The sequence below is a fragment of the Anopheles ziemanni genome, chromosome 3, assembly GCF_943734765.1.
Source record: "Anopheles ziemanni chromosome 3, idAnoZiCoDA_A2_x.2, whole genome shotgun sequence".
Taxonomy (NCBI): Eukaryota; Metazoa; Arthropoda; class Insecta; order Diptera; family Culicidae; genus Anopheles; species Anopheles ziemanni.
In genome coordinates, this window is record NC_080706.1 from 32656343 (window position 1) to 32673663 (window position 17321).

Genomic DNA, 17321 nt, shown 5'->3' on the forward strand with positions numbered 1-17321 from the left:
GAAAAACAAATGAAGAAATGCATTTATCGCCTATCGCCGGTTCAGATCGCGCACCAGCCACCACCGACCCGGGGGGAGAAAAAAGAAATCACTGGAAGGCGTGAATTAATGAAACACAGCTCCGAACATCCATTACGGCCAGATGGAAAAACGCAGCTCAGGCCGAACAATTCATGCAGATGACGCGACCGCGCCTGGGAGAAAGGGCTTTCGGAAGGGCACGCTAGTTTTTGGGAAGCACGACGCCTGGAAGAAGATAATACTACTGTCGATGTTGATGGCGCAGACACCAGGGAATAGCCCGGTTTCGATCGATCGAGAAACAAAAGAAATGAAAACCGATAAGATAACCCACGGGAAAATCACCGGGAAATTGTTTGAGTTGGGAAAAAGGGAAATTATGTTCCAATCGGAGAGAGCACTCTTGAGGTAAATGGAGAAACTTATTCTTGAAGGTAAAAGTGCTTAATAAACTAAATAAACCTAGATATGTCGATGCGATTAGGAGTTACAAATCTTTACTGACATTTCGGTCTTTGTTCCTTAATTTATTCCGTCAAGAAAACTATTTTGTTTTAGTATTTCAAAAGTTAAAATGTGCCTCCTGCAGTTTGGTGACCTATGCCGAGACCGAAGAAAGTTACCCCCAAGCTATCCGACCTTGTTTTGACACATGCAACAATCGAATTTTACCCTTCTCAGTGGTGTGAAGGTGATTAATACGACGCTCGTTCAGTGTTCCTCCCTGATGTCAATTTAACGCCGCGTCGCATGAATTCGACACAGGTTTTCTGATCTTCACATGATCGGATTTCCTTGTCTCTTCCGCTTGAAGCCAAACCATCATGATCGTCGAGAGGACCGAATCTGGGGCTCAACAGAGGTAGGGCGAGAGGCTGTGACAAGCATCTCACAACCGAAAGGCGTCTCTAATTTCACGACGAAATCCGATCAATACCCGGATGCGCTTTACCAGCCGGAACGGCATGAAAAGATCCCCGGATCTGGCACTGAAGCCAAAACAAAACATCCTCAAATACTTTCCACGGGAAAGGGTTTATGCCTTTAAAGAAACTATGGTCTCAAATTAGCAATGATGAGAACCTAATTGGGATTGGGAGATTCAGAAAACAGGAAGCTGCTGCGAGAAAGCTTTGATGGCCCAATTTAAGTACATACATTCAAACGCCAGATTTTGTTAGCTAAGGTGGTACTGTTCAAGATAGTCCTCAACAGCACATACCTTATTCTTTGAAATTATACTTCAGGCAAGATATAGAACTACAATCCATATTCGTAGGAGAAAGAATGAAAACAGATCTTTTACAGCAGGAAGCAACATAAGATCAGCTTTTTTGGGTGAGAATAAGAGTATGAAGTGCAGCACAAAATATAAGAAAAATTAAGAACCACGGACCTGGAACATGTTAAATTTTAACATTCTATGTTACACTACTCTCCAATGCAAGAATCATAACGAAAAAAGCAGCACAAAGAAAGTGTGTATCGAAAGAACTTCCCAACATCAACAACCAACAAGCGACTCCTACGTGCCAAGCGATCTAATCAGCTTTTCCTACATGTGCCGCTTGCTGGTGGAATAGACTTCTTAATAATCTCGTATTTCACGCGAATATCCCCTACCGCGACCGTGACAGGCGAGACTCGGTACGGAAGCTGCTGGTAGCAACCCAGATAACTTCCATGAGACGAAAGGGATGGACATCAACCGTCCTTCCGATCTTGACCATCCGTGTTCTGACAACGACTTGCCTATTAAGAACCACGCTAGGCTAGAATCCAGCGCCACAGCATCGATCCCTCGCTGGTTCTCCACATGAGTAATTCCTCCGACACCCACACAGGTTGTTCTGGTGTCAGCTTCTAGGCTTTTGTTTACGGCTTACAACATCGCTTACTGCCAAAGAAGAATGGAAGCTTCGAAGATGAAAAAGATGCCAAACGCGAGATACCTACACGCGGGAGAACAATATTCCACCTCCGTTGCATCACACGTCGCCCTGTGGTGGTTATGTATATCAAGGGGGACAAGGAAAAGTTACCGCCGTGGCTGGAAAGTTGGCTGGAAGAAACTGGATAGTATACCGATCGTCCCGGGAGTACCCGGCATTGCACCAACTCACGGGCCAATCTTATCTTCCCCGATGTGTGCCGTACGCAAATAAGAAGACAACCCTGCAGCAGAACTCCTTACGTAGGTGTACATGGAAACTTAACGAAGGTCTCAGCAAATAGGCTGGCGAAGTAGGATGAAGATGGATGGAGATCGCCGCCAAACAAGGGACGGAAAAAAGGTCAACAAACGTGCTCCATCGAGCAGTCGGGGAGCAGGGATTCGCTCGCTGCCGGTTTATGACAGCGCGCATCTGCATCATCCGTGATTGAACTGTGGCGACAGCGACGGGGAGGGCGGCTTTTACGATGCGGTGGACTCTCGCGACACGGAGCGACTCCCGATGTCGCTACTGCCGGAGTGGAGTGGCATCGTGGATAAAGATACGACCCGGCGGACAACGGTAGTCCGGCTACGACTGGCGTCCTCTGGGAAGTGGCGGTAGAGACCTCCGGCCGAGAAGATACCGGCCGAAGAACACACCTTTCCAGAGTGGGACCTAGTGGGATGGGTGCACATGGGTGTTCAGAATTAACTGCCGAGATGTTTCCAGCGAACACCAGGGCGGTATTCGGCGGAGACCCATGCGACAATCCCACCGAGCGAATGTCAACCAATTGAGCTTCGATCTTGATTAATTATTGATCGTCCGCCGTGCGGGATGTTGAACGGCTTACCGAACCATCAAATCCACCGGTAGCCTAAGCTTTAATGATCGTAGATTATATCCCGCTACTATCCCTCGGGTAGAACCCAACCCGGCGTGCAAGGTTTTGGAACATTAAAATAGTGGAGAGCGGTAGACATCTCGCTCACGGTAGCGAGGGAACCCTGGGGAAGGCCTAAACGAACCACCTTCGTATCGAGTCAAGACCGGTGGCTCGGGTGGGATTATCATTATTTTCGAATTATCAACCATTAGGTTTCAACCGGGAGTGCATTAGTGCCTACGCATGTGTGTTTGATAAATAGAATTGACCACACGGAAAGACGAAAAGACTCGGTCCGAAAGGCCACGGCGGGAGGTAAAAGTGCAACACACCAACGAGCAGCGTGTGTTCGGGAAAGTGTTTGTTAAGTGAATGATCGACAAATGGCACACAGTTTGGGTCGAATCGAGAGGAAGCAATCAGATGTGGTCGGAAAAACATTCAACACACTGATTAGCGACTAAGCAGAGTCGACATTTTAGGTGTATAATTAAAAGCTATTTAGTGGGACTGTTTTGGGACCAGTAAAAAAAGGTCAGCCAGAGAGATTGGTGTCATTTTTTTTTTTCTAAATAAAGGAAAGGAAACGCATTTCAAATTCAATATTGATAATTATGTTGAAGAAACATGAATTTTGCGTATAACACAACTTCTCGTCAAGAAGAACCGATTAAATTTAACGTCGATTAAAAAATACATTAACACAACAGTAAAACAGTGTGTACGACGATCCTTTTCTAAACTCGTTAGTTAGCACGTAGCACATATTTTCCTTATGGATGTTGATCAGAGCTAAACGAGTTCTGGCATCATTATCAAACGATTACAATATCGCCAGGCGGCAAAGAGCTAAGACTTTAAACACGTATACAAACATTGATATTTACAAATAAACATTAGAAGCAATATTCAACCGAAACTATTTACCTATAAATGGCCATTAGGTTACATAAAGAAGAAAACAGAATTGAAAAAAATGGAAATGGAGTAAAATATGGATAAGGAGCAGCATTGGCGAGCTTCTCTTAGAAAGATAAGGCTACCAAGATTAAATCTTCCTACGAAAGTCAAGAAGGGACCGTCGGTATCTTCGCCCTCGATCGACCCAACACGATCAACCCGATACCGGACTCCATCGGCGGACCGCCGGGTCCACAAATGGCAAATTTATCTGCGTAGTGCAACGTTTCTCCCGCTGTCCATAGATTCCACCGATCGATGAGGCCTATCGCCGGCCCGGTAAACTATAAACTATCTCGCTAACTATCGTACCCAATCGGTTCGCGGTGCCGGCCATCGGCATCGGGTCGTCGATCGATAAAATTAACATCGGACGCCGGCTCGGGAAGACGGTGCTCGGACTTACCTTCTGCTGGCCGACGCTTGCGGCCTCCGGATCGCGGCCGGCGGGCGGAAAGCGTGGTGGCACGAGGCACCACTCATCGCGGGAAGAAAATTAATCCCGGGCCGTTTCTTCAGATGCGGCGAGGAACCGAGGGATGGAAGGAGAGAGCGACGCGATGATGAAGGTGATGACCACGGCGACGATGACGACGACAACGGTGATGACGGTTCAGATACCTTCAGGGCCGAAGTAAAGCGACCGCGTTGGCCACGGCGAGAATCATCTAGCGGACGCTCCACTCGGAAAGGGGTCGGAAAGGTATCACCAGAAGGGCTAGAGTACGGGAACACGGAGCAATATTTTCCACTTTGCTGGACGGCTTGCCTTCAAACTCCGCTTAGAACGTTGCGAGATCGCGGACGGTTGAAAACTTCTTTCTTCGAACTTCTTTCGTGCACGACCGCCACACACACCCACACGCGCGCACAAACACACACACACGGTGCTTTACAGGACGCACACTCTGACACACACACACTCTTCCCCACCAAGGAGCTCTCCTTCGGCGTCTTATTATTGCTTCATTACACCTCTATTTATGGCTAATTTATAATTGACTGCCATAGCTCACCAACACCGCCGACCGACGACGAGGGAAACCGATGCCAAGACCAACGGATCTTTCGAACGTTGCCGAGGAAAGCGCTCGGAAAAAGGGGCCGGCACGACCGGGCGCGGCGTTTCTTGATATATTTTCACCGATTCGTTTAGAACTCGTTAGAACAATTTAGCACTTCTTGTTAACGGGCGCGGAAACATGGCTTACCCAACTTGGTATCTGACGCTCAGTATGTTTCATACACTTTTCTCTGCCGCTTCTCCTGTTTCGAGATGGATTCTAACCACACTTGATGCAATGACAACTTGGATGACTGCGTGACTTTTATCGGATGACCCGCTATAAAGCAGAAAACTGTACGACGGTTTATGGCAACGGTTATCAAACACCGGAGGCCACAGACGGATTCATAATTTTCACGATGCCGCAATACTAGCAGTTCGTACCTTAGGCCAGCACCTCTTATCTGAAAATAGACCATGCGAAGAAAAAGAAACACACAGAAAAGATAAATTAGTCAGTCTCGCGTAGCAAGCGATGAAAGTAAACAAACGTCAGCGGTTTTTGGGTTGTTTAGGGAAGGATTTATGCACAAACAGCCCCGTTTAGAACTCCGTTCGGAAGAGTAATCTCTGCTAAGTGGATCAGGTGAGGTTTGGGTTGTTTGAGGGTTTAGTAAACATTTTATTTGAAAACATCCAACCAAATGCAAACCCCATTAGCGTTGATGCAACCTACGAGTCGGTGTATTGTGTTGACAAATTTGAACCACATTGTTTATGAACTTGTCTAATGTTGTCCATTTGTCTGCAAAGGCAAATCTGCCGAGAGATTTATCTGCATCGTCTTAGGGAAAACGTAAAACCATTAATTGCAATTCAAAATCGGGAGTTAATAGTTTCGTGTCCCATTTTGAAATGAAATGCAATTAAGTGGAGTTCTATTGCATTCCATTTTCTGTGATGATCAAAACAAACATCAAAACGTAATGAATAAAATCGCAAAATGAGAGCTTTGAAATTAAATTTCCCTTACACCCTGGAAACGTTGAAAATCAAGATCACGATCGGCGATTCTAATCGAACACATTTCGCATCCACCTAAGTCGCTTTCGCACACCATCTTACACTCCGTTGGAATGCACTTGACAACAGTTAAACTCATCGAAGAGTTTCCACTACCAACGAAACGTGTTGTTGCTCTCTCGCAAAAAAAAAACAATCAACGCAGCGCAGCGATATTCTATTAGCGTAACTTTCGCGCCAATTGCGACCCAATACCCAAGAGAAGCTGGCCAATTGAAACCCAATCATCATCTTCATAACCATCATCATCATCATCATCAAAAGCAATGTCGCGCGCGTTTTCATGGTCCAAACAGATGGGGAGCGCATAAAACACGCCTGGGAGGTTAGGAAACCAATCGAACGAATCGATTCCAAGTGTGTCCATGGCGTCCACTATTAAAAATCTCATTTTCTTATCTGCCGCCACCACTCGTGGTTTCCTGCTTCAACCCGTTCACTTCAACAAAGCGGGGTACGCAATCTGTAGCGACTTCCAGCTGCAAGAACCGTTGCGATGTTCTGCTTCCTTCTTTCGTCGGGAATCTTAACTGCGGCCTCCAGTCCATGGCATAAGCAGAGCAGAGATTGGAGCCGTGCTCCTGCATCGCACGACCAGCAACTCCAAAGTGCATCGCACAGACGCTTGTTTTCTCTTCCTTCGTATCATTTATTCCTTACCCGTTGTTGCTGCAGGCGCATGGCGATGACGCAGAGCGCTCGCCTTCATGCAGCGTCGCACCCGCTTGTAGCAAATATTGTAAATAAGTAATTACAATCATAATAAATGAACGGCGATGATGAGCGAACAGCACAACTGTGGCACAACGTTCGCCGGAATATTGCACTGATTAATGCCCGGCTCAGGTCGACGCGTGAGTGGAAGCATCAAAACGCGCCTCCCATCCTGCAACGGAGCTAGGAACAAGGTAGGCATGAAAAAGAACCGACCTGAACCGACGCAGGACGACGCTATGCAAGTTGTGCAGTTTGTATTCATTTCACTTAACGTTACAAAGTGGACCCTTGTACCGTAAACGGAGCTGGGCGCGCGCTTGTTGAGCCTTTTGCTTTCCCATTCCGAGAAGTGCTTGTAGATTTATGCTACGACGATCGCGAGGATGGATGGATGGTTCGGAATAGGTATTCACCACAAACCCCATCTCGGTTAGGCGGGCGGGAATGAAGACCTTGAAATAATTGTGAACGCCACTTCAGTCGAGAGCAAAACGGTTATTGCTGATGATTCTTTTCAATCAAATCATTTTTCTTACCCTCCCCCCCAACTTTGTCCGGTACTTTACCTCCTTCAATGTTTCCACCACGAAAGTCCACTGATAATGGTTGGATGAAAAACATTCATCCCACCGACCGGTGCGGCTTGTGGGAAGGAAGCTAAACATAGCGGTTTGTAACCCCCCGAGGCCGGGTAATCTCCACCCATTATCAACCATTCGGGAGGTTAGAAAACAGCAGCCTAGTCCCGTCGAACAAACTCTCTCACACGGTTACGTGTTCATCCACTTGAGCCGACCGCGGGGGTTATTATTCTTCCAAAACCCTTTCGCCGAAGAATGATCGAACGAGCGAGAAACGGAACGGTTTGTGTAGCGATTCGTACCACCATTTGCTTAGCTTCTTTCATTCCAGCAGGACTGGCTTTCCACGGGAAGCAACCGAATGTTTTGAGGTGCACTTCGACGGAAATCATTCCAACGCATATGCAAACGCTCATTAGCACCTTCGGTTTTCGTTTTAGTCACGAAGCGGCTGACCGACGCTGTTGCACGGAGCCAAGGAACATGCAATATTGTGTGGTCAACAATTTCCAATCACCGCTTTGTTCCGCACAGAACGTGTCTAAGCAGTAAAAAATGTTTCCACAGGCATCGAGATGGATGATCTTTCAAAAGTAGCTGTTCTATGTAATCGAGGCTTGTTTGCCACAACCACATCCTGGGAAAGAAAAATGCGACGGAATAAATGAAACCATAAAACACACTAAAAGCAAGAAGAGGAGTATTTCTATGCAGTTGTTAAATAAAAAATCCCTCATTGCACAATATTCGTGATTTGGTTACAACAAGCTTCATTTCGATCGGTCTGGTACAACATAAATTATAGCATCGGTTACTTTTGACACTGTTTCTTTATAAACGATAAGCAATTTAAAAAAAAAAACATAATAATAATAATTTCGGAAGCAAAGAAAAAGCATTCAATAATAAGACATATCTTATTAGAACTATTAATAGAAAACTATTAAGACAAATGTTAATACAGCACCAAAGCAACTGATTTTTAAGGGAATTAAAAACGAATTGTGTTGTGGAGCGTTCAAAGCCAAAATTATTATAGCAACGCAGAAATTAATCACTAAGTGTATTAAGTGTAATTAAAAAGTGTTGTAATGAACCATTTCTACAGTAAATATCGTTTATCAATGCTGGTTTGACGTACAGAATGCGTTTAGCAGTTAATGATAAAGGAAAGTTTTAATCTCTTGAAAGGGCACTAAGATGAAACATTCAAATAGCTGTTTTAATTTTCATTGATACCTTCCGGCCTTCCCAGTGCAAGCGCAAACATACAAAAGGGTGGCCTGAAGGCTTTTTTTCGGTTGGTTAAAAAATCGTCCATCAACGTCGGCCAAAACATGAAATGCCACTCTAACGGTGGAGACGTTCTTGGCCAAGGACGAATCCGGAAAGGCTTTAAATAAAAGCCACCAGGAAAAAAAAAGACACACGCTTTCCCTGAAAGTGTACCGAAGACGTCTCCACACGATCACGGGGCGATACAGCAGACCGGAGAAGGCTCGCGTAATTACGGCGCAGCATAAGACTGCGACACAAGATTCCCCTCAGGGCAGCCAGGAGGACTAGCCGAAAAAAAAACAAATGCTTCGGAGATGCTGCCATTCATCATACGATCGGGGATCCATCTAAAAAAGGGGGTTTCACTGGAAAGTTGGTAGGAAACTGTAAGAGAGTGAGGGAGGGAGGGAGGGAGGAAGGGGGGAAGAACCTAAACGAAAACGATCCTCCACTCGGAGGACGGTGTACTTCTCCTCCTCACAGCCTCCCTTCGGATAGGTGGCACGATCACGTTTTGTGTAGCTTTTTCTTAATATTCTTCATTTTTCATCATTTACTTCTCAGGCGACCCCACGAGAACTTCCCTGGAAGCAAAGACCCTTCTTCTAAAGCTTGCCATTTAAAATAAAAAAAAACACCCCACTGGTCCCAAACGGAGACGAGCAAGCAAGGAGGGGATGCGAAGCACCACAAAGATGTCTCGAAATAATTCGTATTCCAATGAAACATCGCTTCGGAAGGAAAAGAAAAAAACACATACATAATTTGGGAAGAGTTCAACTCACGCAACACGCGGAACTCCAGAATTCGCACTCGACCGCCGACGAAAAGGGCAAAGCCGGTGGCGCACGAAAACAAAAGAAGAAAACCGGTACCAATTCCCCGCGGCCTGCGGCATGAGGCCCACGAAACGAGGCACATGCCACAGCAGCCGGTTCTGGAAGTAATTATTCGAAAACGGATTCGTCAAACTACGAGCGGAGGCAAGTGGAGCCGTTTTTGTCCTCTCTTTTCCCTTCACAACCTTTGGCAGGGATGCTGTTCGCTTGAAGGTCGTTGCCGACCCGTTGAAACGGTTCCGGATCTGCTCGCTTTTCAACACGTTCGATCTATGTCGAATGCCTCCAGCGATGATATGACAAGCGAAGCTCAGCTAGACCCGCATAAAATGTACCACCACATTTGGCTCAGGTGGTTGCGCATTAGGCCGCTGGTAGATACTTTTGGCAATCGAATAGAGCTTAACTCGAGAACCTGTGCTCAAGGTCATGAGCCGAAGGATGGCCTTCAAAAATTACCGCAGTTTTGCTTTTCATTTTGCTGTACAGCATCACCCCAGGATTGTTGTGTCATCTTTACCTGTCATAGGGTAAAAATTACAAATTTTATCAATTTTTCTTTGAAAGTTCTTTTATATGTTAGCAATCTCTTCATGTCTCATTAGAGTAGAGAAAAAGCTCATTTTATATATGATTTTATTATGTTTGAAAAACGAGTCAGTATTGTACGTTGATATGCCAAACAAATTGAAAAAAATATCCTTAACTTAATGTTTAAAATCTAATTGTGACTTGTGCGTTTCCTTCTGGCTAGCTTGAAGCAGTAACCTTATTCCAGGCTAACTTTACCATCAATTTTGTATTATCACAATCAACATTTCCAAGTCCTATATTGGTAATTAAAATTACGTTTTTTACTTATTTTAACGATAACTTGATTCCACGTTCTTAATTTGTCGAAAGTTCTTTCAAAATGACTGCAGCCTCGTTAGAGCTGAATAAAAACATAAATTAGTTTGTTTCTACAACGAACAGTTACTTACCTTGAACAAGTAGCATTGGATAAATTAGTACAAAATAAGAACTTTAATACTTTATTCTATGCAAAACGTCATTTGGTTAATTGAAATCGTATTTGACAAACAACAAGGAAGTTGGTATCAGATGTGGTAAAATTTACTCCACCACCGTTTATTTAATCGTTCGCCAGCGCCGAATCCAAAAAGGGTAATTTGCGTCACTTGCGATTTTTGTGCAAACAACCCTCGCCAAGCCACAATGGTGTCAATTTAATCTCATACGACCTAACATCGGTTGGCTAAATTATGCATGGGTAAAGCACGCAAAAAAAAACCCCCCATTCCAATTTCCCGATGATGCCGCATCTTCTAGCGAACGCGTCCTTCCAAAAGATTTCCAATCAATAGCGTCGGAAAGAAACCGCGGAACTCGCGAAATGGCGCGAAAAGTAAACAAAAGAAGCACGTCGTTGGGTCGACGTGGATTTTCTGAGTTTTGTTTGCCTTCTCGTGCGCTGTTTTCACGCATATAGCCATGCTTGGCGTGGTATTCTTTACCCGACTGCGGAACGGTCTTAGCTTTATGAATTTCAGCTTCCCTCCACGGGAAGGAGGCAGCATATTTTAACTCATCTGTTTCATCGCCCCAAAACGCGTGGTTCGGAATTACCCGCGATCGATCGAATTGGATCGTTTTGCAGCCCGTTTCCACACAAAGTAAGTAATGGAAAGGAAAGGGTCAATCGGTTCCTGTGCGATGTAAAGCTACGTCCAACGTGCCTCTTTATTGTGTACTCTTGGTGAAACCGTCTCGGAGCGATCGTCAGGAAACCTGAAACCTTCTGCAGACTCTCGTCCTTTCCAGCGAACCGCTCCATGGTACGGGGGATACTCCGGCCCCAAAGACGGGGAGGGAGAAAAAATGGCAACACGACAGAAAACGGGTTTGTATGTTTGTTTAAAATTTGGTCACGTTGCTCCGGGCGAATGCGGCACGATCGGGCGGGATCGCGATATATCGTCCGAGTGTGCGCGTCTTCGCCCGGAGCGTCGAAAACCGACTTACCCCAAGACGGCGAGATTCTGTCTCGAACGACCATCCCGGAGCCCGGTTCTCCCGGTTTGCAGAACCCATCGATCGAGGCGTCGTCCCGATTTCGGTCGGCCGCGTATTGAAACACGTCGTCAAATCTGTGCACCCTGCAAGTGCTGGGTGTCGCATTTGCTTCGGGTTGCACATTTCGGGCCGGAATGTAAACATGCCGGGGACACATTAAAGTAAGTGTATGAAAACATGGATTTGCAAAGCGGTGCGACGGTCTGGAGGGGAGTGGGAAAACGCTGGGGAGCCGAACTGGCGACCGAGGGCCGGAACGAGTTTTTAATCAAAATGTATCAAAATGTAACCACTTACAAGGCACCGGTTCATGCTCGTTTGGTCCCGCGAGTGACAACTGTTAACATGCGGCGATTAATTTTATAAACGACAGTAACGGACATGCTCCATTTGGTGTCGGTTAAACCGTTTACAGTTTGGTACGGACTTGTCGCTAATTTGGCAGGCATTGAACAGACTTGCACCATTTTATCGATTGCATATTTGTAAAAATAGTTCTAGTTTATAAATGCAAGGTATCCACTTTTCGACCCTATCTTAACACAACAAATTAATTTTGCCATATCGAAAATGTTTGTACAAGTGGCCAACATTTGCATTCCATGCCGTTGATGCCGTAACACCCGTTTATGGTACACTCTGGCATGTTCGGGGCAATTTTATTTATTTAAATTATACACTAACCGTCACGAAAGTTGTACGGAAAATGAAACAAATTATCATAAACGCGCTCCAAACATGGAGATGGTGTCATAAAGAGTTTTGAACCCCAGCTCACAACGCCCGATCGCCCAAGAAACTGCAAAAGAACACTTTCGAACATTTGCCGGTCTTCGACTTCGGTTCAGCAAACTTCTTGCTAACCTCAGCACAAACTCGTATTTGTAACCCGGTGGTTCTGCAGTAAAAATCGGAAAAAAAGAAAATATCGTCAAAGAAACCGATACTCCTTGGCAAGCGCACAAAATTATTTGCATACAAATCGCAAATCCAGTTTCGCCATCCAAGCGCGGGTTTTCCATTAGCGCACCGCGTGCCATATGCCTTGCCAGCAAACACATGGTTTTATTTTTCTGCACAACTGCTGAGCCCTAGCGCTTTATAGACCCCCTTCCCTCGCGGCAGGTTAAAGTTGAACCATGTTGAACTAACTTACCCTTTTACCCTGATCGGCGTACGATAGATACGAAGCGACGCGTCGTTTCACGTTATCTACACCTAAAAAGGTACTCAGTGCTGTTTGATAGAATTGGTTTACAAACAACAAGATCACTTCTCGGGTGTCAACACTACCGGCCGAAACGGGTTGATAAGCACGTCGAGAAAAAAAAATGCTTCCACTGACACTTGTCTTCCCTCTCGGTGCGACAATTAATGCCGTTATTCAGACACATTCACTGATTTCATTTTGATTTCTATACCAATTCATCTCCAGCTGGCGCCTTCCGCGGAATCGAACAATGAATTCCAAGCGGGGGGAGCTATAACAATAAACGTCACTTCACGCAGCAGCTTTTTAAAAACGCTTCTTCTTCTTCACTGCGATGTGATTTAAAGTTACGAGAGATTACACTTTCGGTCACAACTTTATTCCGACTTTCGTGCCACTGTGTTGTTTTGTTTATTTGATGCTTCAATTACCCGTTTTGTTAATTCGATGCAACATTGAACTACGAGCCGATTTAGGAGTCGACAAGCCGAACCGCACACTTCACCGAACCGTTCGGTGCGACGACGGAGTAAAGACTGACGCGAAAGATTAAAATTTACCACACGCAAGCAGCACTGCACGTACGTGGAGAACCGATGCCTCGCGTGGTCGCGCCTTTTCCTGTGTATGTGCCATCGGGCATCTCGAGTGTTGTGCTCAGGGGTGAGCAACCTATTGCTTCGTTCGCTTCAGGGGTTGGCGCACGCGCTGCAACAGATTGAAGAAAAAGTATCTTATGTTTGGCGAAAAATAGGAATTTGAGACGAACTTTTGAAGATAAATAAAGGAATAATCCCCAATGAGCCACCCTCTTCGTCACATTGTCGCCATAATTTTCCCCGGTTGCGCCGGAAAGTATTCAATGGGTGGCACATAAATTTAGTTCGAATATTTGAATCGTTATATGGCCGGTAAAAGCAGGAACGATTTGAACTAAACGGTTAAACTAAAAAAGATGGACAACATGAAACAATTGGTTCAATCGAAAAAAATGAGTTGAGTTGTACGGACGCCAAAGTGTTAAATACCGTATTTTTCGTGTATAACGACCACTCAAAAAAAATATTCAATGTTTATGAAAAAAGTTGAAACAATATTTTTTTCCTAATTTTTATCAGTTGTAACAATTTTATACGTGTTTTAACCTCCACTCTATGGTCGAATCGAAAAATTACTACCCGTGTATAACGACCCCCTCAACCGGACTTTGATCAGTTTTGAACCAAAAGAGGGTCGTTATACACGGAAAAATACGGTACAATTAGGATTACGAACCGGTACACGGTTCGCCACCGCTGCTGTAAACAAACGTACAGCACACTCTAGCGACCAAATACATGCACAAGCAGTTGGTAAAACACCAACACACTCTCGGCATGAACTCTTTTTTTCCTGCACAGCAGTCGATCGTTTTTTTTATTGCTTATCGTAGAGCAGCGTTTACTCGGACGGGTTGAATGCCGCGGTTTACAACCTCACGTGTACCCGGAACAGAAACAACCCCTTCAAGTGATCAATATGTGTGTGTGTGTGTGTGTGTTGTAGATGATCTGATGCTGTGGGGTGAGCGCTGGCAACGACCGCGGAATACGCAATCGTGTGTCGCGGTACCGCCGGTATTCCTTTTTTTTTGTCTTTACGAGAAACCGGTTTTGTTTACCTTTTCACCGCGATCACCATTGTTACGGTGCGTGTGTGTGTGACGGGAAGCGTGGGTTTGTGGTTGTGGGCGTAGGTGCCAACAAACCATACCGCGAAGATCATCGCGCAACGCATCTTTCTCTTTCTCACTCTATGTATGATCATTGCTCCAGCTTGATTTCTATAGCAATGCAATTGAATTGCCGGCTATTGGAAAATTGTTAAAATATTTTCGAAAAGGCTGTTTTGTTCTTTATTGAATTTTTAAGTGTGCATATAAAAAATCTTCATTTGGTACTAACGGCAATAATTCAGAACGTTTAAAACCGAAAAGTAGAAGTTATAAAACTTGTCATCATTGCTATTCCGAGAGAAGGAACGACATCCACCGCCCGTTGTGTTTTATTTCGAAGCTACGTGCTATAGTAAAATTATACAATTGATCGTATTCACTTTATATGTGCAGCTTGTTACTTGTGTTGTGATCCTCAGCACACAAAAACCCTTGAGCTTAGTTTCGAGACATACTAACCACGAGACTTACTAATATTTTTGTTTTATTTCTTTTTAATATACTACTCTGAATAAAGATTTCCACATACGGACAGTTTAAATTTCATTTCATATCAAACGTTAAAAAGATCGTAGATCATTTTCCATGTAAGCTCAAATGAAATCTAAACCATGTGATGAGAACAAACATGCTTTGGTGAAATTAATCTCACACAACGTTAACCGCTAGATGACTAATTACTTAGGAGCTACTATATAGCATCATTGCTGATCAAGCTAATCATATCGAGCAGCCCGTGCCCGAGTGGACACTCCGAGTACATCCGCATGCAATCGACGCCATTGGCACCGTACTTATGAGCCATCGTATACTCGCTGTCCAGCTGATCTGTCTCGTACGGTCTGTGCAACGGAATAGACCAACAGAGAAACACATGTCATAAAGAAAAAGACACCAAACTGCACAATGATCGGGCGACTTACGTGAAGATGACTTCGATCAGCTCACCAATCAATCCGTTGTGGCCCAGAGGGGCCTCGGCCACCTCGCAGATCGTACGCAACAGGCACGTGCGACCGTTGCGATTCCAGCCTTTCAGCAGTTTTTCCACCAGTTCGTACATCTGCTTCCGGCTCGTGTCGGTGTACTCGCTGTTGGCGCGATTCTTGAAGATCGTTTCCGGCCGTGGGAAAATGATCGTCGGCAGGATGCGATAGTTGGACTGAATGTTCACCGACAGGTTGAGGAGGCGCACCAGCGTATGGTGAAATCGGATCGGAGCCAGAAAGCCGAACACCATCTTCGCAACGCCACCGTTCACCGGGTAGTTCAGGATCCAGCGTTTCGCACGCTGCGCCAACGCTCGCTGAACGGGGCTATCGGTGGAGTTGGATCCCGACGCGTCCACAACGGTTGCCACGATCAGCAAAAGCGCGTACGTACCAGCTAGGAGTACCTTCGAATGGTTACGCCCAGGGCATGCCATGATGCCGATGTGCGCGTAGCGTCGTAAGAAAAGGAACTGGTCGCTCACTTTGGGGCAATTTCCCGAAACGCTCCAAAAATCGGTTCTTTCGGGGTGCTAATTGGACGAATTGGTTCAACGTTTGCCCACGTTACTGGAGCGCATCTTAAAACAAAAGCAGCCAGATACTTCAGGCGATCAATATCGATGATTCTAGGTCACACTTATGAAAACGTGCTTCCCATCAACACATTCGATTGGTTTACGAACATGTAGCTGGAGAGGTTCTACAAGCTCTATAACCTGAACGGTAGTGGCCTAACGAACCTCCATCCGTAACCGCCCACGAAGTTCGCCAAACTGATATAAATGTATATGCCTTCGTGTATGTCATCTTTCCACTATAGCTTAAGCCTACCATGCCTCATGTGTCATTCAACATTTACAGTGCGGTGAGGCTACACATGGGTGAGGTCGACCCTACCCCAACCACAAACGCAGATTTTTAATTGAATCATTCTTTAAACATTCCACTTGTTCATATTGCCAACATATGGCTAAACCGGCATTAGTTTTATAATATGCGAAATTTGAAACCTTAATTTTTTTAGGTCACATTAAAAACGTTTCAGGTCACATCTAACAATACATAAATCCTGTTTTAAAAAGCACAATATAACATTCTACAATGTCGTCGTTGATATGCGATCCAACAAACCGTAACCCCAAGGGCAACCGGAAAATACTCGCTCGCAGGCCACGCCATTCTCTCCGTACTTCCGTGCCAGCAGAAACTCGGGTGGAAGTACATCGATCTCCTGTGGCCTAAAATGAAGAATATAACACTGAACATGGTGAAAATGTTTGAACATAGAGCATCATATATCCCAGCTTACGTTAATATCACATCCAGCAGTTCCCCAACCAAACCATTATGGCTTAAAGGAGCATCGGCCACTTCGCACACAGTTCGTAAGAGACACTCGCGGGCTTTGCGATCGGCTCCCAAGGATAATCGCAGCAGCTTTTCCAGTACCCGATAGATCTGCGCTCGGCTTGTGCGATCCGTATATTTGTCCAGAGCTCGATTCTTAAAGATCGACTCAGGATGCGGAAAGATGAGTTCCGGAGTAATCACGTAGTTGGCTTGTACGTTAACTCCGCAGTTGAGACTACGCGGCAAAGGATGCATAAAACGGACCGGGGCCAGAAACCCCAGAATAAGCTTCGCAATGCCTCCGCTGACCGGGTAACTAATGAACCGACGTGTTCGTTCCAGCAAAAGCGTAGAGTTATCTCGGGCCACAAATGCATTTTTATCAACGGTACTGCCAGTTACGCACATAACCAACAACAACACCAGGAAAAGAGCACGAGCAGTCCAAGACAGGTTCATTTTCCCGCGAAACTGTTTGGTAAATCAACAGTGAATCACTCGTTGAAGAGATGCTCCGTTTTGCACGACTCTACGACAACTTGCGGACTGACAATTACCGATGCGTTCAAATCATTTTACATCCAGACTCACAGCAGAAGGTTTGCACCTGCTGCAAAGAGCGATTTAAGGTATGGAAAAAGAAAAACGCAAAGTGTTGATGTTTGTTAATT

At 45.2% G+C, this 17321-nt stretch overlaps 3 protein-coding genes across 7 annotated transcripts in view; all 3 read right to left on the reverse strand.

The window, feature by feature from the left end:
• Window positions 1–17321, reverse strand: part of LOC131288370 (protein krasavietz) — a 340776-nt gene that overhangs the window by 259495 nt on the left and 63960 nt on the right. The window lies entirely within an intron of this gene.
• On the reverse strand, window positions 15000–15734 carry LOC131284569 (uncharacterized). Its single transcript, XM_058313432.1, has 2 exons — window positions 15232–15734; window positions 15000–15150 (listed from the first exon to the last, which is right to left on the reverse strand). The coding sequence occupies exons 1-2, from the start codon at window positions 15732–15734 to the stop codon at window positions 15000–15002; spliced, it is 654 nt and encodes a 217-aa protein (XP_058169415.1).
• LOC131284570 (uncharacterized) lies at window positions 16397–17058 on the reverse strand. Its single transcript, XM_058313433.1, has 2 exons — window positions 16610–17058; window positions 16397–16538 (listed from the first exon to the last, which is right to left on the reverse strand). The coding sequence occupies exons 1-2, from the start codon at window positions 17056–17058 to the stop codon at window positions 16397–16399; spliced, it is 591 nt and encodes a 196-aa protein (XP_058169416.1).